Raw genomic sequence first — 25,028 nt, 5'->3', positions numbered from 1 at the left:
CATACAGGCCTGGACCATACACAATAACCCAGGAAAAGGGAGATTTAAAGAATGAGTTCCAGTACCACTGTCCATTTTAGAATGGTGGAAACAAAGCATAGTATGGTATGTGCATGCCAGTGGACACCTACATAATGGATTGTCCTGGGCCCAACTTCAAAGAGCTGCTAAGCACACAAATTTGCTAAGCATGAATTTTTGCCTTGATAAAAACATGATTACCAACCAATTTTCCACATGATTTTCAGGATAAGCAAACAGCGCTGCAGCAGTTAAACAAGCAATATGCAACAAATGGAAATTTTGGTTGGTAATCCTGTTTTTATCAAGGATGAAATTCATGCTAAGCAAATTTGTGTGCTTAGCAGCTCTATCAAATTGGGCACAGTACTGTAACCAGTAAACTGGCTAAACTGAACTGATAAGATTTTGCACGAGATCTTGGACAGTAGGAAAACAAATTGTTGTTCTTTCACACGAGGTACTTTTTGTAAAATTGCAGGGACCCTTGCTAAATTGCTTCCGTGTGAAAGGGGCTAATTTTGGTGTGTATTCATGTCATCTGATACATGTATGAAGAAAATTAAGGAAGAGCTTCTTTTTTTAAGGGAAGCAAATTTCATTTATTTTTAAACTCTGGTTCTGGTTTCTTTTTAAAAGTACTGTTAATCTAGGAAAGTCCGACATCAAAACCAGTAAACTTTTCTTTTACAAACGGGAATGATATTTTAATACAAAAATTTGATTTTGATAGTACTGGTAAACCTAAGCAACTATGTATTGTTGTATAAAAGATGTTTTCTAATCAATTACGAACTGGGGCGTGGTCAGTACGCTATGCTGAGGTGTTGTACTAAAGCAAATTATCAATATTGAAACATAATGTTCCCAAATAGGAAAAAAATTCCCAAATAGGAACCCAAATAGGAAAAGTTTTCCCAAATAGGAACAATGTACCTAAGTAGGAACTAAATGGGAATAATGTTCCCAAATGGGAACAATGAACCCAAAATTGGAACAATGTTCCCAAATGGGAACAATGTACCTAAATAGGAACTAAATGGGAACAATGTTCCCAAATGGGAACAATGTTCCCAAATGGGAACAATGAACCCAAAATTGGAACAATGTTCCACAAATGGGAACATTGTTCCTAAAATGGGAACAACCCCTGTGCCAGTTGAGTCTATACAAAAGATTCAGAAGGAGCGAATAAAACCCACACCAAAAGGCAACCTTTAATTAATAGAAATGAACTCTCATTTTTCAGCTAAACTTTAAAATGAGATATCTGTGACAATAAGACTAATCTAAACTAAAGTTCATCTTCTTTTACCAATGTTTTACTTCTTGCGAGTGTGAAAGACTTTGGCTACTTTAGTTCTCTGAGCCCCAATCTTATTGAGTATGGTCCGTCTTGTGTCATCCATGTGCGGTAGACTGCTGGTGAACCCACTGGACGCTGTACTGCTACTAGAGGTCACCGACGATGACCTTTTGAAAAAAAAACAATCATCAGAATTAATACCCCCATCAGGTTGAAAACACTTTGTATAAACCTTTTTTGCAATAATAATAAATAATAATAATGGACATTTGTAGTGTGCCATATCTGTCAGAGAGACACTCCAGCCACATAGAAAAGAACTCAGCTGATTGACATTCAAGTTTATTTTTAAATTTTGAAGCTGGAGCTGAGGTCCAGCATGTACATGTGTCAACTGACAGAATGCAGACAAACGTAGAGTTTATATTTACCTTTCTTTCCCTCCAAGTTTAGCTTCAAATTCTTTAATCATCGATCCAACCACAACCTGTAAGGAAATCAATCACAATCAACAAATAATAACAAAGATATCAAACAGAATTTATTTAATTATAATAATGATAACGATAATATATCTCAAAAAAATATTTAATAACTTGTTATAAACTTGTTTGATTAAGAAAGAAAAAATGGAAACATGGCATCTAAAGGTGGAACTGGGTGGATGAAGTAAAAGAACAAAAGAACAAAAGAACTGACCTCGTGCTCTGGCGACACGACCTCAAGATCCTGGCGTAGACATCTCAGACCCGGTAGCATAGACTCCCATATCAGGTCATTAGAAATGACTGAGGTCATAATTGGGTCAAGGGACAAACTTCCAAAACATAACGAGTATTAGGTTTTGCACAAATTAAAATAATTTTCCCCAGGATTCGAACCCACACTCCGTTGGCTCCACCAGAACTTGACTTTGGTTCTCTTAAGCACTCGGCCATGACACACTACATAAGACGCAACAAAATAGATGGCATATAACTTAAAGGAACATTTTGCTAGAAGATAAGGAAGTTTGTAGATAAAGGATACAGCAACAGGAGAGTGCACTGTAAGCGCTAAATAGTGCCATAGCTATGGTTGATCGTCTCTTCTCATGTGTCGTGTTGTTATTAGTGTACGCTATAGCTGCAAACCGAGGCAACATAACTGAGGACAAAATAAAGTCAAATAACTCATCAAATTCATCTTTATCTATCCGATTTAAACTTTGACTTCAACGTTGAAAAAAAAACAAATTTACCACAAACATAAATGTTAAATGGTGGACATGCATCTTTCATTTTTTTGGCCCTGCATCTGTACCTTATTGACACCACAAAGGTGTCATGACCAGACCGCTCGGCCATGACACACCACAAGGTTGGCTTGTGCGTAAGGCCTCGCCTCTCACCAAGGTGACCCCGGTTCGATTCCCGGTCGGGGCCATATGTGAGTTGAGTTGTGCGTTGGTTCTCTGCTGTGCCACGAGGGTTTTCCAGACTATCCGGTTTTCCTCCCTCAGGAAAAAATCAAGCACTTTCGATCTTGGCTGTGCTTCGTGGTCATAATGGGTTGATGTGGCTGGCAGCTGAATGCGCCCTTGCATGCCTGCTTCTCGAACACGTTGTAGCCGCGTCCTTCGCAATACAGCTCTTAGCTGCGAGTAAGGATGATTAGCCCCCCAAATTCAAAGAAGTAGAAACAAAAAGCTGTCAACTATTCCACCCGATCATAAACACTCTCCCTGACTCGACCACTACTTACATTCATCTCTGAATTTGGGTTCAGCATTCGGTCCGACTTTGCCGAAGGTTATGATGACCTCTTCAAGGAGTCTGTATTCCTCTTTATAAACCGGATCATCTAGGAATGTTTGGAACTGGGAATACACTCTGTCGAGAGTCTGAAGATACGCCAAGAAAATTCATTAAAAAAGTATTAATAAGAATCAGATTTATTAAGCGCCTCAGGCAAAACCAACCCGAGGCACTCTACAACATCAAACACGCTTAAAGAATAAAACGAGACAATATGTTTTTTGTAAAGACATGCAAAGGTTATAACCCTTATAATTAAAATAGCCGTAAGGTACATATATTAAGTTAGAACACTCGATAGTAATTTAGTTTACTTTTTTAAAAATCCTTCAGGGGTGCTGCTTTTTTTGTTATTGTATTGTATGTTCTTGTTTTTTGTTTTCTTCTGTTCTTATTGTCTGTGCTTGAATTTTTGCCTGTGAAATTAATAAATTAAATGAAAATGAAATGAAATGAAAAACAGTGAAGAGTTTTTTAAAAGAATCAAAATACAAAACCAGTGTTTGTTTAAAAAAAAAAAAAAAAAAAAAAAAAAAGATGAAACATTAATGTTTCACAGACTACAAAAGTTAAGTAACATTCATAATACACATACAAAATGTAAGTAGGATATGAAACTTTGCCGGGTGTGAGTATAATTAGGCGATGTTTGCGACAACACCATGTGAACATCTCTTTGAGTAGTGTTGTTTCTGAAAAGACTACTCCCGGTTCTTTTCAGAACCAACACAACTCAAAAGAGATTTACACATGGTATTACCGCAAACCTCACCTAAAAAGGCAAAATATACTTGGGTGGTTAAATCTACAGTAATTGTATTATGGACAATTAATAAAGACTTTCCGAAGTTAGTGCAGTTTATATTAAAATTAATTTGGCTATAATGTACATCATAACATTGAAAAAACAAACAATTGCATATGATCATTGTAGGCCCCTCTACAAACATAAACACAGTTCAACTTGTTCACTAAATATTCACTGAAAGTAAAATGCATGAACTAATTTCAAAGCACGACAAACATAAGAAATTCAAGCAATAGCAGATGCAAAATATAACAAAATTTATTTTATACAGAAATTAAAAACTGAGGACTGCTGCAAGATAAAAATAAATGGTCGCATGAGATAAACAATTTAAACAAAGAAAACAACAATCATGATATTATAACATAATGTTCATTATTGTAAAAGAACATTAAAAAACAAACAATAGCATGGCCCCTATACAATAGTAAACGCAGTTCTATTGGTTTACTAATTATTTACTGCAAGTAGTAAAAGGCATGTGACTGGGTAGTAGCTCTCAACAACTTTGAAATAAAGTCAAAGCTCGACAACTATAAGAAATTCAAACAATAGCAAAATATTATAACATCTATATAGGAATTAAAAACTGAGAACAGCTGCAAGATAAAAATAAATGGTCGTATGAGATAAACAATTTAAACAAAGAAAACAACAATCAAAATGTTTATTTATGCAGTGGAATAAAAGTATCACAAAATTATAAAATGGAACAATAATATGATTATGAGTCAAAAAAAACACAAATAAAAAAATATGTACAAGTGTATCATTTAAAATTAAGAACACACGTTACTGAAAATTCTGATATGGGCAAAATGTTCTTTCAAACTTACTTCTTTTTGAGATGTGCTTTCTAAGATTGTCCCAAATGCTGGAATGGTGGAGATTTTAACATTTCTGCAATAAATTGATATCAACCATCATTATAAAATTTCTCTTGATTTTTATAGATTTCATTTACAATGTAAAAATAAAGCATACATGCCCGTACATGGTTATATCCGCAAGTTTACTATTATTTATAGTTTATTCTTATGCATCATATACAAAATAGGTACTTACATATCCTGATCTCCCGACAATGTAATGAGAGCAGGAACCACCCTGCTGGATACCAGCGCTTCATTGATACCTTTGACGAGTGAACCGAATACTTTAGCGGTGGCTGATCTGACTAATGGAGACTCGTGGACGACACAGCTCCAGAGGGTGGCTAACAACAGCTCATGAAAGTTGGGATGAGTACTGGAATAAAGATCGACAGGATGACAAACTATAAGTTTAAAGACAGTGTACAAATGTATAACTTTCAGTGTTTTCAGAGCAAAATGTGATGCAAAATGTGTCAAATGCTATTCAAATTCATTTTTTTGCTACCTTATATTAGCACAAAATCTGTTCAGTAAAAATGTTTTATATGCAAAAGTGCTGGACGAAAATCGTTCCCCGACTTTGGTTTTTTGTCTAATCCTATCCTATGTACACAATAAAACTAACATCTAAAATTTTCATTTCAAAAGGTGGTTTTGATTTTTGAGTTATCGCCAAAAATCCGAAGAGAATATGTCAACAATGGAAGAAAAATCCCTAGAAGGAGTACAGAACGCTTCAAATTTTGGGGCATCAAAATGCTTTATACTATCAAACGCTGCTTTAGGCTTCTGACCATTTTATATCCATTAATTTAAGGGTGATTGACGGGTGACCTTTAAAGACACTGGACACTATTGGTAATTGTCAAAGACCAGTCTTCTCACTTGGTCTATCTCAACATATGCAAAAAAGAACAAACCTGTGAAAATTTCAGCTCAATCGGTCATCAAAGTTATCAGATAATAATGGAAAGAAAAAAAACCCTTGTCACACAAAGTTGTGTGCTTTCAGATGCTTGATTTTGGGGACCTCAAATTCAAAATCCGAGATCTCAAAATCAAATGAGTGGAAAATTACTTCTTTCTCAAAAACTACTTTACTTCTGAGGGAGCCATTTCTCACAATGTTTTATATTATCAACAGCTCTCTATTGCTTGTTACCAACAAAGTTTTTATGCTAACAATTATTTTGAGTAATTACCAATAATGAACACCAGTGCCTTTAAGGGTGATTGACGAGTGACCTTTGCAATTCTAGAGCTGTGTCTTACCAACTAGACCACCGAGACTGCCAAGTAGTAAGAGGCAGTTCAAATCCTATGTTTTAGCAGAGGGTACCGCAACAATTTAATAGATGTTAAATTTGCATTGGGGATATGTGTCCTTAAACTAGAAAGTTGTTTACATATCCGCATTATGTATCCTAATGGCATTACTGGCAACAGTGCCATCTGTTGTTCAATGGATTGTTAAACTGGTTCCTTGTGAAATCGTGACGTCGGATAAACGGGCGTGTGGTTTGATATGCGACACAGGCTTGCGCTATCCCTAGCGTGTGATGAGGGAAATTGATCTCCGTTGCGCATTTTGTGAGCGTTGAATACCACGACTATTACACTGGATATTTATTGTCGACCGTAAGTAGTCGGCCAAAAACAAATATTTCAAACAAATGGTCATATTTTAAACAAAGGACAACCGTATCTACCATGTTGTAAGTGTAAAACATTCATGAAATCAAAATTCTTAAGTAAAAAAAAGTGAAAACCAAAAAGAAATAAAAAAACACGTGACTGAGATTTTCCTACTTTTATGGTCGGTCGGGATAGGGCAATCCCCCCAACTCTTTTGGGGGCCTAAAAAGAAGAAGAAGGCTGTGACTCACTGTAGTTCCAGGAATGAGATCCTGATGCTATCTATTGGAGCATCACACAACGCTAGAGTAATCAGAGAGTCTTGAAGGTACTGGGACAGTTGCTTACGATCATCTTCACGATTATAACTAACTAGAACTCCCGAGCAGTAAACGGGAAGGGTAGATCGGTTGATTGGCATCTGACCTGATAATACCAAAGCATCTGCAAGATCAACAACAACAACAACATATAAAGGTGAACAACCACAGCAACAACATGTAGTGACTCTATAGACTGATGCTACATATAATAACAATAAATTAACAAATAGTTAACAATTTCTCACATCTCAGAGCTGAAAGACAAAATATCAATAATCCAAATATAGTCAAAAAAAAACATTTAAAATAACAAACCTGTGAAAATTTGAGCTCAATTGCTCATAAAAGTTGCAGCAGAAAATTGAAAGAAAAAACACCCTGAAATAGCTTACCTGACTGGCCATCTGGAATGTTTAATACTGCTTGAAACTTGGGTTTAATCTGATATTGAAACAAAAGATGCATAATTTAGCATTGCCCTACGATATTTCTTTACGATGGTTTAGGGAGATTTAGAAAAACAATTCTTGTTGTGTACTGTACAACAACTGTCCCTGCTCTACCTTCTGGCTTTATATTCTCAACATTCTTATTAAAGCCAAACGAGAAGAGAAGATGGTGAAGTTTTAGATGTGGGAGGAAAACCCTAGAGAAGGTTTCCAGGGAAAACCAACGCAGTCAGGTAGGGACTGACAACCCTATCCACATAGTGCCACCGATGGGATTTAAAGGGAGGGTACACGTTTGGCAATTGTAAAAGACCAGTCTTCTCACTTGGTGTATCCCATCATAACCATAAAATAACAAGCCTGTGAAAATTTGGGCTAAACTGGTAATCAGAGTTGCCAGAAAATGATGAAAGAAAAAACACCCTTGTTGGACGACGAATTTGTGTGCTTTCAGATAAAAATAAAAGACTTCTAGCTAGAAGTCTTTTATTATTTTAGTGAGAAATTACCTCTTTCTCAAAAACTACGCTACTTCAGAGGGAGTCGTTTCCCACAATGTTTTATACTATCAACAGCTCTCCAATGCTCGTTACCAAGTCAGTTTTTAAGTTAATATTTGTTTTGAGTGATTACCAAACGTGTACCTTCCCTTTAAGTAGGAGTCGCAGAGGTGGAAGGCAAAGCAAGACACCACTACACCAACCTGACCGCTCTCTGGACCAGGGCCTTCCATGTGGATCGAGTTTTCAATCCCTAACAGACTGCATAGGTTCTCCCCAACCGTCTAAAACTGAAATTTCGTCATTGTCTTCTCTACAAAAAACTTGGGGTGATGTTTCCAATGGGACGCTTTACTTACCTTTGTGTCTGTGAAGGTCTTCCCAAACGTCCTACAGATATGAAGAAATAGTTTGGACATTGACTTGACGCTGTCTCTGTGCAGAGCTTCAAGACGGCCAAGTACCTCCAACAACCGTGGTATGCTGCCAATCAAAGATTTCATCATAATAATTTTGTTATTTATTATGTGTTACTTTTATCAAACCAACTATGATTGTTATTTACGATTTATTAAAATTAAAACTTGTTGCCAGAGGGACAAATTGTATCGAATTGTACATATTTAGTTAATTTCGTTTAAAATGGTAATGAGAAGGATTTGAAACTTTTGGTGGGAGTATAATTAGGTGAGGTTTGCGATGACACCATTTGAAAATCTCTTCTGAAAACTACCAGGGCCCAATTTCATAGAGCTGCTAAGCGCAAAAAGTTGCTTAGCATGAAATTTCTTCCTTGATAAAAACAGGATAACCAACCAAATTTCCATTTGTTGCAAATTGCTTGTTACTGGTAATCAGCTGTTGTTTGCTTATCCTGAAAAATCACATGGAAATTTAATTGGTAATCCTGTTGTTATCAAGGAAGAAATTTTATGCTAAGCAAATTTTCGTGCTTAGCAGCTCTATGAAATTGGGCCCAGGTCTTTTCAGAACGAACACAACTCAAAAGAGATTCCCACATGGTGCTACGCAAACCTCATCTAACTATAATGGGAATGGCAATTCAAAGCAAAACAATGGTCTCTAACCAGTAAATATCATAAAGTAAGAAAGACAACATTTACAACGGATTTGACATTTTGTCATACTGAACACAACTGAAGAGATCATGGAAACATTTTTAAACACCCCGATTTGACCAAACTGAATGTTTCTACAAATTGACCTACAAATCATTGAGGACCCAGTTGTAACTACTCCAAGTTTCAGATGATTTGCCTTGATTGAGGTAGACTTCGAAACAATGGACCAGAGCCGCTAGTTTCTGTTTATCTCCAACAATGACAGCCATATCATGGAGCGGGCACAGCGGCTTGGGGAACTGAGTTCCTAAAACATGAACAAAATTGGAAGAAATGCATGAAATACACTGAGATACAGTATTTAGATATAGTTACCAAGTATCAGGCATGCAACTCTTCAGCCCCCAAACAAATTTCAATAACCTTATATTTTCCTGTTGATCTGGTGGAACAGATTAAAGCTAGCAACGTTTTGGGCCCTTACAGCGCCCGGTTCCCGCGGCATCCCCTTCCACAACAAGCAAATAAAACACAACAAAGTTTCTATTTTATGAAAGGCAGAAATCTGCGGATCTGCGGAAGAGTTGCATGCCTGAAACATGAAATTCTGTGTGAACTATGATAAAGTACAGTAGAAAAAAATACATCACCCGCAAAAATGCTTAAAGGAACACGTTGCCTTGGATCGGACGAGTTGGTCTATAACTGAGCGTTTGTAACCGTTTTTTATAAAGTGCATATGGTTGGACAGATGTTTCAAAAGTAGAATACAATTAACCACACAAGTTTGCCTCGAAATTGCGTGGTTTTCCTTTTACTGCGCAAACTAACACGGTCGGCCATTTATGGGAGTCAAAAATTTGACTCCCATAAATGGCCGACCGTGTTAGTCGGCGAGGTAAAAGGAAAACCATTATTTTGCAGTTGGTTGCCTCCAAGTTGTTTGTAAAAGTTGCCTCGTGGGCCCTAAGACATAGTTCAGGCATGATCTTTGCTCCATGGAAAAGTGGGACAATAATATTTTAACACAAGGCCTGACCTACTTGTTCATATGAATGAATGGTAGGCCTATATATTTTTTCAAGCCATTTAATCACAATTTTACGGATTTTTCTAAGGACAAAAAAGATCGGAAATCCGACTTAAGAAGAAAGAATATCATGCCTGATATTTCTAAACCTTGAGTACCTTCTAACGGAGGTATTTGATCTTGATTTTGAGTTAGTTCTTGTTGATTATTGAAGGGAGCCGTGAGTAACATTGAAGCGTAGAGTACTGGGATCAGACACTGTAAGGTGCAGCTAAACATCTGCAGCTTCCTCTCATCGACGGACAACTCTCGACTCGCTCGCTGAAGATCCTTCAAGTATAAAAGTCAAAATCCACTGGTTATTTTTATTTTTTAAAATAATTTTTAAGCCATTGTGTAAAGTTAAATTTTTTTTTAGAAAATTACTAATGTGGTCATCTGGTAGGCTAATTCAACTGGTACACTGCTGTTTCAAAACATTTGTAAAGCACCTAACGCAAAAAGCCTCTAAGCGCATTAAAAAACAATTAAAGAAAACAATGAGTGAAAGATACAATTACAAATAAGCAGATTGCAAAGCAGCTACAAACAAATGAGTCTTTAAAGGCAGTGGACACTATTGGTAACTTTAAAGGCAGTGGACACTATTGGTAACTACTCAAAATAATTATTATCATAAAACCTTTCTTGATTATGAGTAATGGGGAGAGGTTGATAGTATAAAACATTGTGAGAAACAGCTACCTCTGAAATGAGGTAGTTTTCGAGAAAGAAGTAATTTTCCACTAATTTGATTTTGAGACCTCAGGTTTAGAATTTGAGGTCTTGAAATCAAGCATCTGAACGCACACAACTTCGTGTGGCAAGGGTGTTTTTTCGTTCATTATTATCTCGCAACTTCGAAGACCGATTGAGCTCAAATTTTCACAGGTTTGTTATTTTATGCATATTATGTTGAGACACAGCAAGTGAGAAGACTGGTCTTTTACAATTACTAATAATAGTGTCCAGGGTCTTTAACAGAGACTTAAAACATTGTAAAGTACTAGCCTGGCAAATATGCACAGGAAGACTATTCCAAAGAAAAGGGGTCAGTGTAAGAAAAAAGATCTGTGGCCATAAAAATGAAAGAAGCTCTTGTAGTAGAATAAGTACAGTTCCAAAAGAATACAAATTAAATAACTGGACAGAGGTTCAATTTTTACAAGAATCTGAAAGATGCATTAAACACAAGAATTATATTCGACATCCAACAAAGTTGAATGCAGTGATAGATTAGCTCAATAAATAAATATATAAATAAATGAATGAATGAATGAAGGGTTTTAAATAAATATATAAATAAATGAATGAATGAATGAAGGGTTTATTTGTTTGCTTACAATGGCTGCAAGTTCCAACCTCTTCAACACGGCTGTAACGAGGTTGGATTCCAGACGACCAAGTTTGAAAGCCCAAGATGCAAATGCTGGGAGGAATACTTGTCTTGTTGCTACTAAGACTGCTTCTGAAGAATCTTCAAGCATTGATAAAACCAGCTCCAGACCCTGACAGAAAGGAACATACAAATTAAGATCTCATTTTTATTCAATGTTATCAGATAGATCACTGTGGTATAGTGGTTAGACTACATGACTTGCAATTACAAGGTTTTGAATTCGAATCCTACTACACTAATCGCTGATTTCACAATGACTAGCTTGGTGTTTATATCTCCTTGTGGGAGTTTGCCAAGTTCCCTTGAGGGGAAGATCATTTACACAAACAAACAAACAAACAAACCTGATACCATCCTAACTAGCGTTCCTTTCAATATTCACCTTTGTATGGATTAAAATAAAAACCAGGAGAAAATTCAAAACAGAGCAAAGTATCCAGGTCAGCTAACCATTAAATGTTAACGTTATAACTTGTAGAATATTCATGCCACAATAAATAACAAACTTCAGGCCTGGAGCTTCATAGAAGCCATGGCCTCTGATGCCTGGGTCGTGGTCTTGGTGCCCCTTCAAACAATTCCCAAAGACTTTAAGATTTTCCAATGGAAGTGCCCTTTGCAAAAACGAAAATGGCCTTGCCCTTCTGAAAGGCTAAAATTCCAAGCCTGAACTCAATCAGTTCCTTCTGAGATAAAGTAAAAGCCTCTGCTCTAATGAGACACCCAATATCTGTAACAAGTAGGGGGTTTAAATTGTGTTTGTATTTGTCAACAATCAACAATCCTACAACTCACTTGATTATATTTGTCCGTGTCTTCAGTGAGAGCGAAGACTAGACCCACACTACGGACTGCAACTTCCCTGACGCAGTCCGTCTTATCTTGCAAGAGCTGCTGAAGCATAGACAACACTAAGGAACTTCGAATCTCTCTCTGTCACAAACAGAATCATAATACAAAATATATAAAAAGATAATAATTTGGGGGGCTAATCATCCTTACTCGCAGCTAAGAGCTGAATTGCGAAGGACGCGGCTACAGCGTGTTCGAGAAGCAGGCATGCAAGGGCGCATTTAGCTGCCAGCCACATCAACCCCTTATGACCACGGAGCACAGCCAAGATCGAAAGTGTTTGATTTTTCCCCGAGGGAGAAACACCGGATGGTCTGGAAAACCCTTGTGGCACAGCAGAGAACCAACGTACAACTCAACTCACATATGACCCTGGCCGGGAATCGAACCGGGGTCACCTTGGTGAGGCGAGTGCTTTACGCACAAGCCAACCATGCCACCCTTTGGTCAATTAGCCATCTTAGTCAGATAAAGAGAACAAGGAAGGGTGGTCAGGTTGGTGTAGTGGTATCTCACCTCTGGGACCCCGGTTCAAATCCAACTGGAGGGACTATTTGGATTATTGGGTCTATAGACCCTACTTGAATAATTCTCTGGGGTTTTCCTCCGACATCTAAAACTGAATCTTCATTCCGTGTCTTCTCTCCATTTTTTATTATTTTATAGTATAGTGATTAATATAGTGAGGTATAAATATATATTTGGTTTGGGGTTTAACACCATGTGTGTGTCTAATTTCCAGGTAGATTTTGTTCTTTAGAGAACTGTCTTGCTATATAGTCTTCTACCGCGAGGTAGATATTTGGATTTCTGGAGATTTCTCAGTTTTAACTACTATCAAAGTTCAAGTGATTAAAAGTCCCTTTTTCTGAGAGTCACTGGCTTCACAACCAGAATTACTAAATGAAGTGAAATGAAAATAATAAATACCGGTAGATAAGGAGCGAGAGCACCACATGATTCCGCCACCAGCTGACGTCTCTCTTGAAACTTATGAGTAATTTGTTCCCAGCATTGAGGTAGGAGTTCAGCTTCTGCTCTCTCTGGACCAACGTGCTTAGCAAATGCTACACAGCCACTCAAAATAACATTCCTGACGATAATAACATAAAAAAATATTGAAATTATATTGCGCTTTCTTCTTTAGGACAAGCCTGTTTTAGGGCGCATATTAATACCAATTTGAGATCCTATAACTCACTGCAAACAAACTTTTTGTACCCATGGACAAATCCCCTTTTTGTAACTTTTTTTATTTTGACAATTTACTCTAAAGCTACTTGTGATTGATTTAGCTCAGTGGGCTACACATTTGTCGCACAGGCTGTATACTCCCCAGGGAGCTGAGATGGTTTAAGGAATGATTTAAGGCCGAGTGACCAGCCGTCGATTTCACAAAGCACTAGGATTAATCCTATCTCGAGTTAGGACGAGTAATTCGTCCTAACTTAGGATTGATCTTAGTGTTTTCATGCTACAGTGCAAGGCTGGGACTCATCCTAATCCTAAGATGAATCCTAAGTTAGGAAGAGCTTGGTGAAATCGACGGCTGGTCACTTGGCCAAAAACGATTATTAATATAAAAGCTATTCTGAAACTAAAACTGTTATGATTAAAATCCATGTCCGCTTCTTTTTTTGAGGAAATTAATATTTTACCTCTGCTCTTGGTCCGGTTTCTTGATGAGATTGAAGAGGAGATTTAAGAGTTTATCTCTCTCGTTGGGATCGGGGTGTAGGGTGACGGTACTCACGATCAGAGGAACTAGCTCCTGCAAACAAACAAACAAACAAACAAACAAACAAACAACAATCATGAATAATTCATTAGGATCGGAGTGTGGGGTGACTGTACTCACAATCAGAGGAACTAGCTCCTGCAAACAAACAAACAAACACACACACAAACAACAATCATGAATAATTCATTAGGATCGGAGTGTGGGGTTACGGTACTGACAATCAAAGGAACTAATTCCTGTATAATTTTTTTTAAAAGAATCATAAAAACATAACCGACAGTCCCAATACAATTTTATTGGTGTTTGAAACAACATTTTGGTCAAATTCGTATTACTAGAAAAATAAATTTGTGTTGGTACTTACTATTACAGATTAAAGGCGCTGGACACCTTTGCTATTTGTAAAGGACCAGTAATCTCATTTGGTGTATCCCAACAAATGCATAAAATAACAAATTTGGGAAAAACACCCCTGTTGCACAAAGTGTGCTTTCAGATGGCTAAAAAAGGCTTCATGCCTGAAGTTTTTTAAATATTTGAGTGAATAGTTACCTCTTTCTCAAAAACTACGTCACTTCAGAGGGAGCCGTTTCTCACAATGTTTTATACTATCAACAGCTCTCCATTGCTTGTTAACGAGTAAGTTATAAGCCGACAATTATTTTGAGTAGTTACCAATAGTGTCCAGTCCCTTTAAAGATATTTTGTTAATCACGTCTTACCTCTCTCTTAGCAATGAGTACATTGGGTACGATATGAGGCAAGCATCTTGCAAGCATCTCCACAACTCCTTCTTGATTCTCAGCAATTCGAGACACTTCTTCTCGAAGACGTGCCTGGGATGTATCGGTTACTGGCAAGACAGATTCAAGGATTGCACGCTGGAATGGCGTCATCTCACTGTTATAAAGGAAAGAATCACTAGGTTAGATATTGAATCTTGTTATACCACGGTAACTAATTGTGAAGTTTTGTTTGTCGAGAACCAATCACGTGATGTGATACAAAGACGCATGTGGCATGGCTAAGGATGTGCACTAAGCATGACGCACAGCGCACAGGGTATCATGATTTTTGTACCCTGATCGTTCCAACCGTTGATCGATTTCCTGTGCTTTGTACAATTAGAAACAGCCCTGGCTTCGACGGAACAGTGAAGAATTAGTTCTCATTCAAACAATTATTCTTCTGCTTATTAAATAATGTGTACTCAGTCGTAATAATGTTGGAGGATGACAACAGAACGCCTCCTTAGAAGAGGAATATGGTTTTTGTACCCTGCTCGTTCCAACCGTTGATCGATTTCCTGTGCTTTGTACAATTACAAACAGCCCTGGCTTCGAGGGAACAGTGAAGAATTAGTTCTCATTCAAACAACTATTCTTCTGCTTATTAAATAATGTGTACTCAGTCGTAATAATGTTGGAGGATGACAACAGAACGCCTCCTTAGAAGAGGAATATGTTATCATGGTATAACAAAACAATTGTTGCTCGCTAAGATGGGATTCTTGGCAACAGCCAAAAGGTTTCAAGACTCATCAGATCACTTGGTTACCTTGGTGTTTCTTTCGTTGGTCCGTCTGTTTCATCCTCCTCCCCAGGTGTTGATTTGAGACCCTGAGAATCTGAATCTTCCTCAGGGAGATTGCTGGCTAAATCTGTACACTCATTGCCCTCGGTCCCTTCAGCTGCCGTTCTGATAACAAAAAAGATTCCTTATTAGTTTCAGGCTTTTACAAAACAAACTTGTTTAAAGGGAAAGTACACGTTTGGTAATTACTCAAAACAAATATTAAGCTAAAAACTGACTAGGTAACGAGCATTGGAGAGCTTTTGATGGTACAAAACATTGTGGGAAATGACTCCCTCCACACTGAGTACAAAGCCAACACTCCCACACAAAAGAAATTCAATGCATACCCACAAGTTTACTGTTGATTTTTGTTTTTAGTTATTCTTTTTTGACAGCATGCAAAGCTTTAAACACCACTTTCATCAAATTGTTTTGTTCCTACCTTGGAGTTGAATCACCATCCCCATCCTTTGAAGAGAATTCTGCCTCCATGTTACCATTGATGTGATGAGATTTATGTGGTGTGTTGATAGGGCTAATACTGGGAGTTGAGGTCTTTGGGATCTGTAAGGATTCTACCTCCCTGTATATAGAAGAATCTTTTGTTATTATTCATTGTTCTAGATTACTTCTTGTGTGTAATATGAAATAATAATAATAATAACACAGAGTTTTGATAAAGCCCACACATCCTAGACACCCGGAAAAAAGAAACAGCAATCAACAAATTATTAGCTCTGAACTGTTCAGTCTTCAAATTGCTCATTGAGGCCGACTGGCACACAGCTGGATGGAGTTTGTTCCAAAGGTGGGGACCCCTGTACAGAAGTTGACCAGGATTGGTGATTTTTTATCAAAACAAACAAATTACACTCAAAAAGCTCTGTGTAATATATTTAACAAGCACTCTCTCCTGCTTATTAGAAAGAAAAAAAAAAGGAAAGAAATTGATCATTCCTAAGAGTGATGTATATTTTAATCACGGTACTCATTTTGCAAAATGAATGAAAAAAAATGTGAAAAAAGTCACCAATCCCGGTCAACTTCTTTTTGACTCACCCTGTAATGAAAGGTGCCCTGAGCAACCAGTTTTTTTTTTTACAGATAGTAGAAGTAATTGAGGTACTGGAAATGGATTGATACTCACTGTTGAGTCTTCAGTAATTGTTCCCTCAGAGTTTGGTTCTCCTCGGACTGACTGCTCAGATCTTGCTGTAGTTGCGAAACCTGGTCTTCCTGAAATACAACAGAAAAAGAGTAATAATAATAACGGAATAAAAGACTTGAAGGTTTGTGTGGAGCATGGTTTTAATTTGTCTTTAATATAACTAAATTTTCATCCCTTCCTTGTAAAAACTTCCACAGATGACGCAAAATATTTTCTGCATACTCAAGTTTTACTTTAATCCAAATAAATTTTATACAGTGAGGACAATTTCTATAAAAAAAAAATTAAAAATCACACAAGTCAAAACAGCTCAAAAAAACAACACTCCTGAAATAAATTACCTGATCTCCCCTCTTCTTATCACCTGGGCGAAATTTCATAGAGCTGCTTAAGCACAAAATGTAGCTACATGTAAGCATAAACAGAATTACGCTTACCAGAATAAGGTAACCATCCAAACTACTATGTCATTAGTACAATTTGTAACTGGTGTCCTGCTCATTTCTGCTTAGCAGAACACTGTTAAGCAATATTTATCTGCTTAAGAAGCCCTATGAAACTTGGCCCAGATTGACATTACTTACAAGTTTCTGTCTCTCCTCGTCCATAGCCATTCCGAGGTCCGCCTCCACTTCTTCCGATTGCTCTTCAATGATGCTATCATCTCCACATCCTACCTCCGCTGTCTCCTTAGTTGGGATCACATGTCGATTATAGTCACGGTATAAATGGAGGAGATCTGGTGGTCTGGACCGATTTAAACCGACGTCGTCCCAATCGTCAAAATCCTGTTACATGAATGATGGATAAGCAGCTATGTCATTAAAGGCAGTGCACACCATTGGTAATTACTCAAAATAATTGTTAGCAGAAAAACTAACTTGGTAACGAGCAATGTAGAGCTGTTGATAATAAAACATTGTGAGAAATGGCTGAGTAACACAGTTTTTGAGAAAGAGGTAATTTCTCACTCAAATACTGAAAGACTTCAGGCCTGAAGCCTTTAATTATGCATCTGAAAGCACACAAATTTGTGCAACATGGGTGTTTTTCTTGCATTATTCTCTTACAACTTGCTGACCAATTGATTCCCAATTTTCACAGATTGAAAGTGTCCTTTTAAAAATGAAAATGGCCTTGCCCTCACAAAGATGAAATTCAAGGCATTAACACGCAGTGAAGACTGGCTCCCCACGCTGTTATTCTGTAAATAGTGGATAGATAGGGATTCTGGTTTGTTGGTCCACTAACCTGGGGCCAATTTCATAGAGCTGCTTGAGCAAAAAATTTGCTTAAGCACGAAAATAGCTCGCCTATTTTACACATGTTACTGGCCACAATTTCATGACATATACATTCCCTGTGACTGGTATTTAGCTGTTGTTTACTTAGCATAACAAGTGAGCGGAGTCTTGGTTGGTAATCTGATTTTACTAAGCAAGGATTTTTTGGCTTAAGCAAAATTTTGTGCTTAAGCAGCTCTATGAAATTGGGCCCTGCTCTTCATTCAGGTCATCAATGCATGGTTATGACTTTATTAGTTGCTGGCTGGCCACTGTTAATTTCAGCTCGGTCCATCAACAGTGGCCAGCCAGCAAACCCAGTCATTTATACCATGCAGAGAAAACCCACCCCCACACTGTTATTCCCATTAATAGTGGAATTTGGGTTTGTTGGTTCACTAACCTGCTCTTCATTCAGGTCATCAACGCATGGTTATGACTTTATTAGTTGCTGGCTGGCCACTGTTAATTTCGGCTCGGTCCATCAACAGTGGCCAGCCAGCAAACCCAGTCATTATACCATTCAGAGAAAACCCACCCCACACTGTTATTCCCATTAATAGTGGGATTTGGGTTTGTTGGTTCACTAACCTGTTCTTCATTCTCATCACAGAATGTTATGGAGGTCAACCTGTACCCATGATGTAGTAAGAACTCGTTAGTCAGATAATTAAGGGCTCTTCTCTCCAGAGGCTTCATAGTCTCCTGAAACAAAGAAAAACAATCCATCAAAACAAGGAAATAGAGATAAGGCAAACTTGTCAAGTGCATTTGATTGTCCAGGCCTGATACTTCACGGAGGCAACGAGGGCGATTGCCTCCATGCCCTTTGGTCATTGCCTTGGTGCCTTTGAAATGCCCAACTAGAAATAGATTTGATCCAATATTTTTATTGATAATCAATCAATCAACCAATTGCAGAGACAGCAAGGGTCTGTCGCGCCGATCTCCTGTGTCCACGTCCTACAGGCTCACGCTACATGTGGACGATTTTGCAAGGCCGGCCAAGTTGTTGGGCCCAGGATGATCGAGGGTGGCCTCTAGGTCTCTTCCAGCCAGGAGCTGGTCCTAGGCCTCCCCTGGAGTTGATGGCGATGCTTAGAGATTTTTTAGCTAGGATGTTGTCGGCTAAAAAAGACCAAAGAAGGCAGGGTGGTGGCGTTGAATTAGTTGGTTGATGGGGGGCAGACATGTTCTTTGAGTGACCTCATTATTGTTGGTAAAGAGAAGCTCAATCTAGCAATAGACAGTTCTTCTGGGATTGTTGTCAGTATTTTTGAGGAAATCGAACACTCCACGAACTCATTTACCTCAGCTATGATTCCTTCTGCTGTCTTCTTGGTATGGATCGGTGAAGGAACTTCACTTTCTGAGGAAACAAACAGAAAACAATGACAATAATAACAACTTATCAATATAAACCACAAGGGAAACTGACTAAAAAAACACACCAAAAATCAATAATAATAACTTATTGCATTTCTTGTGCCCCATCTCCATCCGAGGATGTTCGAAGACGCAAATTAAACCAAAAATCCACAAAAAATTACAGCAAACTAATGCTGATGCAGGGGTTACAAATCTGTTATGGTAGTATGCATCATTTTCCGGAAATGTCAAAAGCTTCTAATTATCTTTCTATATTTAAAAAAAATACTATTATTATCATTATTATTTAATGTCTCTCCACACGTCAATAAAATTACACACAAAAGAGAACAAAATTGATATGGAGAAGACAATACTGCGGAGGAATATTTCAATTTTCCTTTAAACCTAAAGGTTCAGTCTGCCAATAAAAACCTTTTAAAAAGTTACAGACACGCAATATACACAGGCCCGGAATTCCACCTTTGAAAGGGAAATGCCATTTTCATTTCCCGAAGGGCTCTTCCATTGGAAAATCTCAAGTAAATTGGAAACTTTTAGAGGGGCATCAAGGCCAAGACCAAGGGCAACAGAGACCAAGGCCTCCGTGGCGTGCGGGTAATTCCAGACATGTATACACTGGGAAAACAAAAGGATAAAAAATTACAAATATTAATCTCGTTCCCATTTACAAACCTGCAGCCTCAGTCAGATTCGCTCTGAGTGACTTGATGGTATCCTTGGCTTTCCGTAGTTCAAACTCAAGCACGGCATACTTGTCGTCCGATTGGTTAACGCCATCATCAGAATATCTTGCAAGATCCAATGAGTCAAAAGTGGTCTCGCTAGATGTCCGATCTGAGCAAATATAGGGAGAAAGACAAATGTTTATTTAGGCGTACAAATGATTGACCTAAGCTCAGGGCTAAGGACGAGAGGAAGGAGCCTGAAGCCGAAGTTTTGAAAAGGGGCATAAATGTCGACAACGCCGAGGATCTAGAGAGGTTTCTCTCACAATGTTTTTGGTTTATATTTCAATACATACTAGCCAACATGTTAAATTTTCAGTGACATTTAGTGTGCGTCTTACGCAGTTGCTGCTGTAAGGAGATATCTTGACGTTCAAAGTTCCCAGGATTGGAGAAGTAATCTCTGAGTCGATGAAGCTCTCGGCCACTTTCAATCAGTTCGGTGTGCAGCTCCAATGCTGTCAATACCATCCGATCCTAAAAAGGGAATAAGAGTATCTCATGTGTTATAAAAAACAAAAAACTGAATAAATCATTACGTCTATAAATGAAAAAACTGACAAGTGATCTCCACGAATTATTATTATTACACAAAATGTCAAAATCATGACAACAAAGCAAAGCAAATTTCATCAATCAAAGAAATCAATGAGTTCCTAGAACACTAGAATGTGAACCCTTGACTTTGAGTCCATTGTTGTTATATGAAAAATGGAGCAAACCAGGGCAAGGTGAATTTACAGTAAATGTAATTATCATCATGACCATGTTAGGCCTATTATTAAGAGATCCACGGACTAGAAGTTTGACCTTATTGATCAATTTTCTAAAATTTCTAAACTATGGCTTCCCTTTAACTAAACTACATTTGGAAAAGTTTCCGTATGGCGCCACCACTTTTTCATTCGAAATAAAATAATATAGCATATAATTTACCTGATTGATATATCCCTTTTTGTAAAAATGAGTGAAAAAGTGGTGGCGCCATACGGAAAGTTATCCCTACATTTTTACATGGAGGTAGAAATAGGTATTAAAGTATCAAGTCAAAGTACACTAAATGAAGCATGAATTGCATACACCTCCATGCATAAACCAACCACCGTGAACCACCTGCATAAATCCACTAGGGTCAATAACATCATTAGAATAATGTCAGTCATTGTCATTGTTCTTCGTACCTTCAGCAATTTTGTAGCAATCACATCGTAACTTGGCTCAGTCGGTTGTACCGGTCCGCCTGCCACTACTACAGCCTTGCCGACCGGTTCATCGCTACCACCAACAACGGGCACAGTCTTTGCATCTTGTTGAGTAATTGTAGGAGCCTCTACGGCAGCCACGATGCTGTCTTCAACTGCATCTTCCTCGTCATCAACATAAAAAGGGTTATACGAATCCGCCATGTTTGTGTACACAGAGATTGTGGTTGTATGCTGTTTTCGCGCAATGCATTTACTTACGTACGATACGATGACATGTCAATTATCCGCATCTTTACTTCGTTTATTTCAGACCCTCAGAATCATTTCAGGCTTTTTTTTTAATGGTCAATCCATGATCAATCGATGTGCTCACGAACCAAGATACAAAACGTAGTTCCTTTTTGCAAAAAGATTGCTTGCGTTTTGGGAAAAAATAATCATCTGAAAAATAAACGTCAGAAGGTAGGTTCGGTCTTTTACACACACTGACTGTTATCAAATTTGATAGCGCCCTCTCTGTGTAGGTCAGAGAAAGTGTAAGGCACAACATTAATAATAGGTAACGCCCCCATCCCCCTCGAGCTCGGGCTTGGATTTTGTGGTGGGGGGGGGGGGGGGGGTTGCAGGAAAGGGGCCGATGACTTCAGTAGTTTCCCGATGCCTTTACAGTGATGCTGGATCTCAAAAGGTGAACATTGCTAATGAATTATTGGGTTGATCCAAGCAACAAACTAAAGAGTCGGACGCCACACTTCTACTCCAGGGAACTGATCAGCAGAATTAAAATGATTTGCTCACTTTCAAAATTGATATGAGACTAGGGGCCTAAGTGGCAGCTTAATTGTGTTGTAATTCTACGTATGCCGATGCGTTGTACACATTGAACCCAAACTCGGTTTTATATTAGTTAAAATAGTTTATAACGACGATGACCGGTCAAAGTTCAATTAGGCTGTACTTGTAATGTTTGTTGGTCAACATCATGGTTGTTCATAATAATTTAAATAAAGGGTGAAGGAGTGATAGAGGTGTCAGTCATGACGTCACTCTTTGGATTGACAGTGGAGTGTGCTCCCGGGACGCATTTTTTTCTGTAGGCCTACATCAAAATTCGTACCATCCTCAAAAAAATGTCCTGGGCCCAATCATAGAGCTGCTAGCCTACATTTGCCTAGCATGAATTGTTTGCCTTGTGAAAAACAGAAATTACCAACCAAAATGTCAATTTTCAGGATAGCAAACAACAGCTGAATACCAGTAACAAGCAATCCTGTTTTTATCAAGAAAGAAATTTCATGCTAAGCAATGTTTTGTGCTTATGAGCAGCTCAATGAAATTGGGCCCTGATGCTTTTAAAAAGAATTCCCTTTTTTGAATCGATTTTAGAAAAACCCCCACAATTTTCCCGTTGAAAAGCACTACGACAGTGGCAATTTTGATGTAGGCCTACAGAAACAAAAATGTTCGCGGGATTATGAATACGAACCCAAATTGAGGCTGACGTCAATGATACCATTCACTCAAACAAATCTATTTTTAATGTTTGGGGCAAAAAAATCTGTCATAGCATCTTTAAACAATCTTAGATTTCTGTGCTATGACTTTTTTTCTTTTCTTCTGCCTCTGCTTGTTATAATTATTGTATTGTCCGAATAATCAACATAAATAAAAACAAAATACAAAGGACAAAATACACAAAACCCATGATCCATTATTCATAATTGTTCATAATTATTTTATTACTAACTAATCTCTCAACACGTATACTTGCATTGAAATTTTACTTTGCTGGGCGCCTGGGCGCTTGTAAAAATAGACTATGACTCACACTGCTGGGAGCTCCAAGTGCTAGAGATGCAAGATCGGAATGTCTGGGAACTTTGCTGTGGAACTGCTGGAAGCAGCTAGGGCATCGACCAACTTATGGCAGTGGACACTATTGGTAATACTCAAAATAATTATCAGCATAAAACCTCACTTGGAAACGAGTAATGGGGAGAGGTTGGTATAAAACATTGTTAGAAACGGCTCCCTCTGAAGTGACGTAGTTTTTGAGAAAGAAGTAATTTTACAAGAATTTGATTTCGATACCTCTGGTTTAAAATTTGAGGTCTCGAAATCTAGCATCTGAAAGCACACAACTTCGTGTGACAATGGTGTTTTATTATCTCGCATCTCCGACGACCAACCGAGCTCAAACTTTCACAGGTTTGTTATTTTGTGCAGATGGTGAGATACACCAAGTGGGAAGACTGGTCTTTGACAATTACTAATAGTGTCCACTGCCTTTAAAGGAACATTACAGAATGGGTTCTTTTACTATCAAAACAATTGCTGGAAGTGTAATGACTTCATGTAATCCACCATACATGCCTACATGGCCTCGGCAAGCCTGTAGAAGTTTGAGATTGATCAGGCTTCTGGGTCATGCGAAAACTTGTGTATGACGATGAAAAAACGATCACTGAGCGATTAACTCCAAACGGGAAATTAGTTTTTATTTCCAGTGCCCTTTTGAACAAAAGACAGCTATAAATACAACAGAAGTTATGCTTACTATAATAAGGTTACCAGCCAACAATACCATTTTGCAAGTACAACAGGTCCCCTGTCTATTTTTGCCGAGTAGAAAATTATTAAGCAATATCTTCTGCTTAGCTCAATGAAATTGGGCCATTACAAATTTCTCTTATACGTATGAATGTGATAATACAAAGATCAAAATCTGACCGTCTTGAGAATAGTTTTATATTCATCGGTAATTCGAGTTTTTAATGGACAATTTTCATGTAGCCCTAAGAAGTAATTGTAGCTTTTAGGTATTTTTTATTGAACTGATTATGTGTACAGTTTTTATACTCAATGTATTGTATTTTGAGAAGATAGATTTTTATTTTGAGACTATAATGCTTCAAATTCCTGTGATTGTTTTTAACCATTGGCCAACAAACCATTCTAATCTAATCTATTCTAACCTAATCTTATCTAATCTAATCATCAATTTCCTCTCAAGCCTCGATTTGGTTTCACTGATTGGATCAGTTGAAACACAAGATGGCGCTTAGCTGCCGAAGGTGAAATCATGCCGAAGTTGATTCGTTAAGGTAAACAAACAAATATCTTACTTGGTGCCTGACGTTGATTAGCCCAAAAAGGTGACCTGGGCCCAATTTCATAGAGCTGCTTAAGCATACAAAAGAAGCTAATCACAACCAAATGATGCTTACCAGAATACGGTTACCGGCCAAACTACCAGTCCACATGTACAATTTATGGCTCTGGTATTCTTCTCATTTCTACTTAGCAGGAAATTGTCACAAGCACTATATTTTCTTGCTTAAGCAGCTCTATGAAATTGGGCCCTGTTTTAAGTTATGCCACAAGGGACTATACCAAAAGTATAAACTATATCGGCGACTCAAGCAAAAATGCAAAAAGGCCAAACAGTGGTGTGAAACCAGCCATGATTTCTCGGCACTTTTTATATAAGGAGCAAATTAGAATAGTCAATGATAACAACTTAAATTTTAGAAATTGGGTTGAACCATCCACCTACCCCAAACTTTTAGATACTGAATGGCTTCATAATAATAACCATAGTAATAATATACACTGAAGAACAAAACAATGTATCGAATAAACCAGATATTTTAGACCAACGGTCTCCAACATCAATAGTTTTCAATGGCTCTCAGGGGCCTAATATAGGTTTTCTCGTCAAATTCGGCACATGAGCAGTCAATTTCATTTTCATGCGTTCGAATTAAAGCTGTTTTGCCTCTCCAGTCGTTACTGCGTTCCAAATTCAGAACTCGGCCATTCAA

The 25,028-nt window shown here is 37.9% G+C and overlaps 1 protein-coding gene across 1 annotated transcript; it reads right to left on the bottom strand.

Annotated features, from left to right (window-relative positions):
• Positions 1-339: 339 nt before the first annotated feature.
• LOC117289408 (RAB11-binding protein RELCH homolog) lies at positions 340-21,676 on the bottom strand. The gene is made up of 26 exons (XM_033770523.1): positions 21,181-21,676; positions 20,341-20,476; positions 19,947-20,108; positions 19,193-19,251; positions 18,474-18,587; positions 17,184-17,387; positions 16,579-16,667; positions 15,874-16,014; positions 15,414-15,554; positions 14,579-14,756; positions 13,774-13,886; positions 13,046-13,208; positions 12,059-12,196; positions 11,208-11,372; positions 9,984-10,155; positions 8,943-9,102; positions 8,073-8,196; positions 7,157-7,205; positions 6,693-6,885; positions 4,997-5,179; positions 4,768-4,831; positions 3,071-3,209; positions 2,357-2,473; positions 2,027-2,115; positions 1,759-1,814; positions 340-1,494 (listed from the first exon to the last, which is right to left on the bottom strand). The coding sequence occupies exons 1-26, from the start codon at positions 21,403-21,405 to the stop codon at positions 1,344-1,346; spliced, it is 3,525 nt and encodes a 1,174-aa protein (XP_033626414.1). The 5' UTR covers positions 21,406-21,676; the 3' UTR covers positions 340-1,343.
• Between the last annotated feature and the right edge of the window lie 3,352 nt (positions 21,677-25,028).

Source organism: Asterias rubens, chromosome 4, assembly GCF_902459465.1.
Source record: "Asterias rubens chromosome 4, eAstRub1.3, whole genome shotgun sequence".
In the NCBI taxonomy this organism is placed as follows: Eukaryota; Metazoa; Echinodermata; class Asteroidea; order Forcipulatida; family Asteriidae; genus Asterias; species Asterias rubens.
Note: the sequence above shows the minus strand (reverse complement) of the source record. Positions and strands in the feature narration are given on the sequence as shown.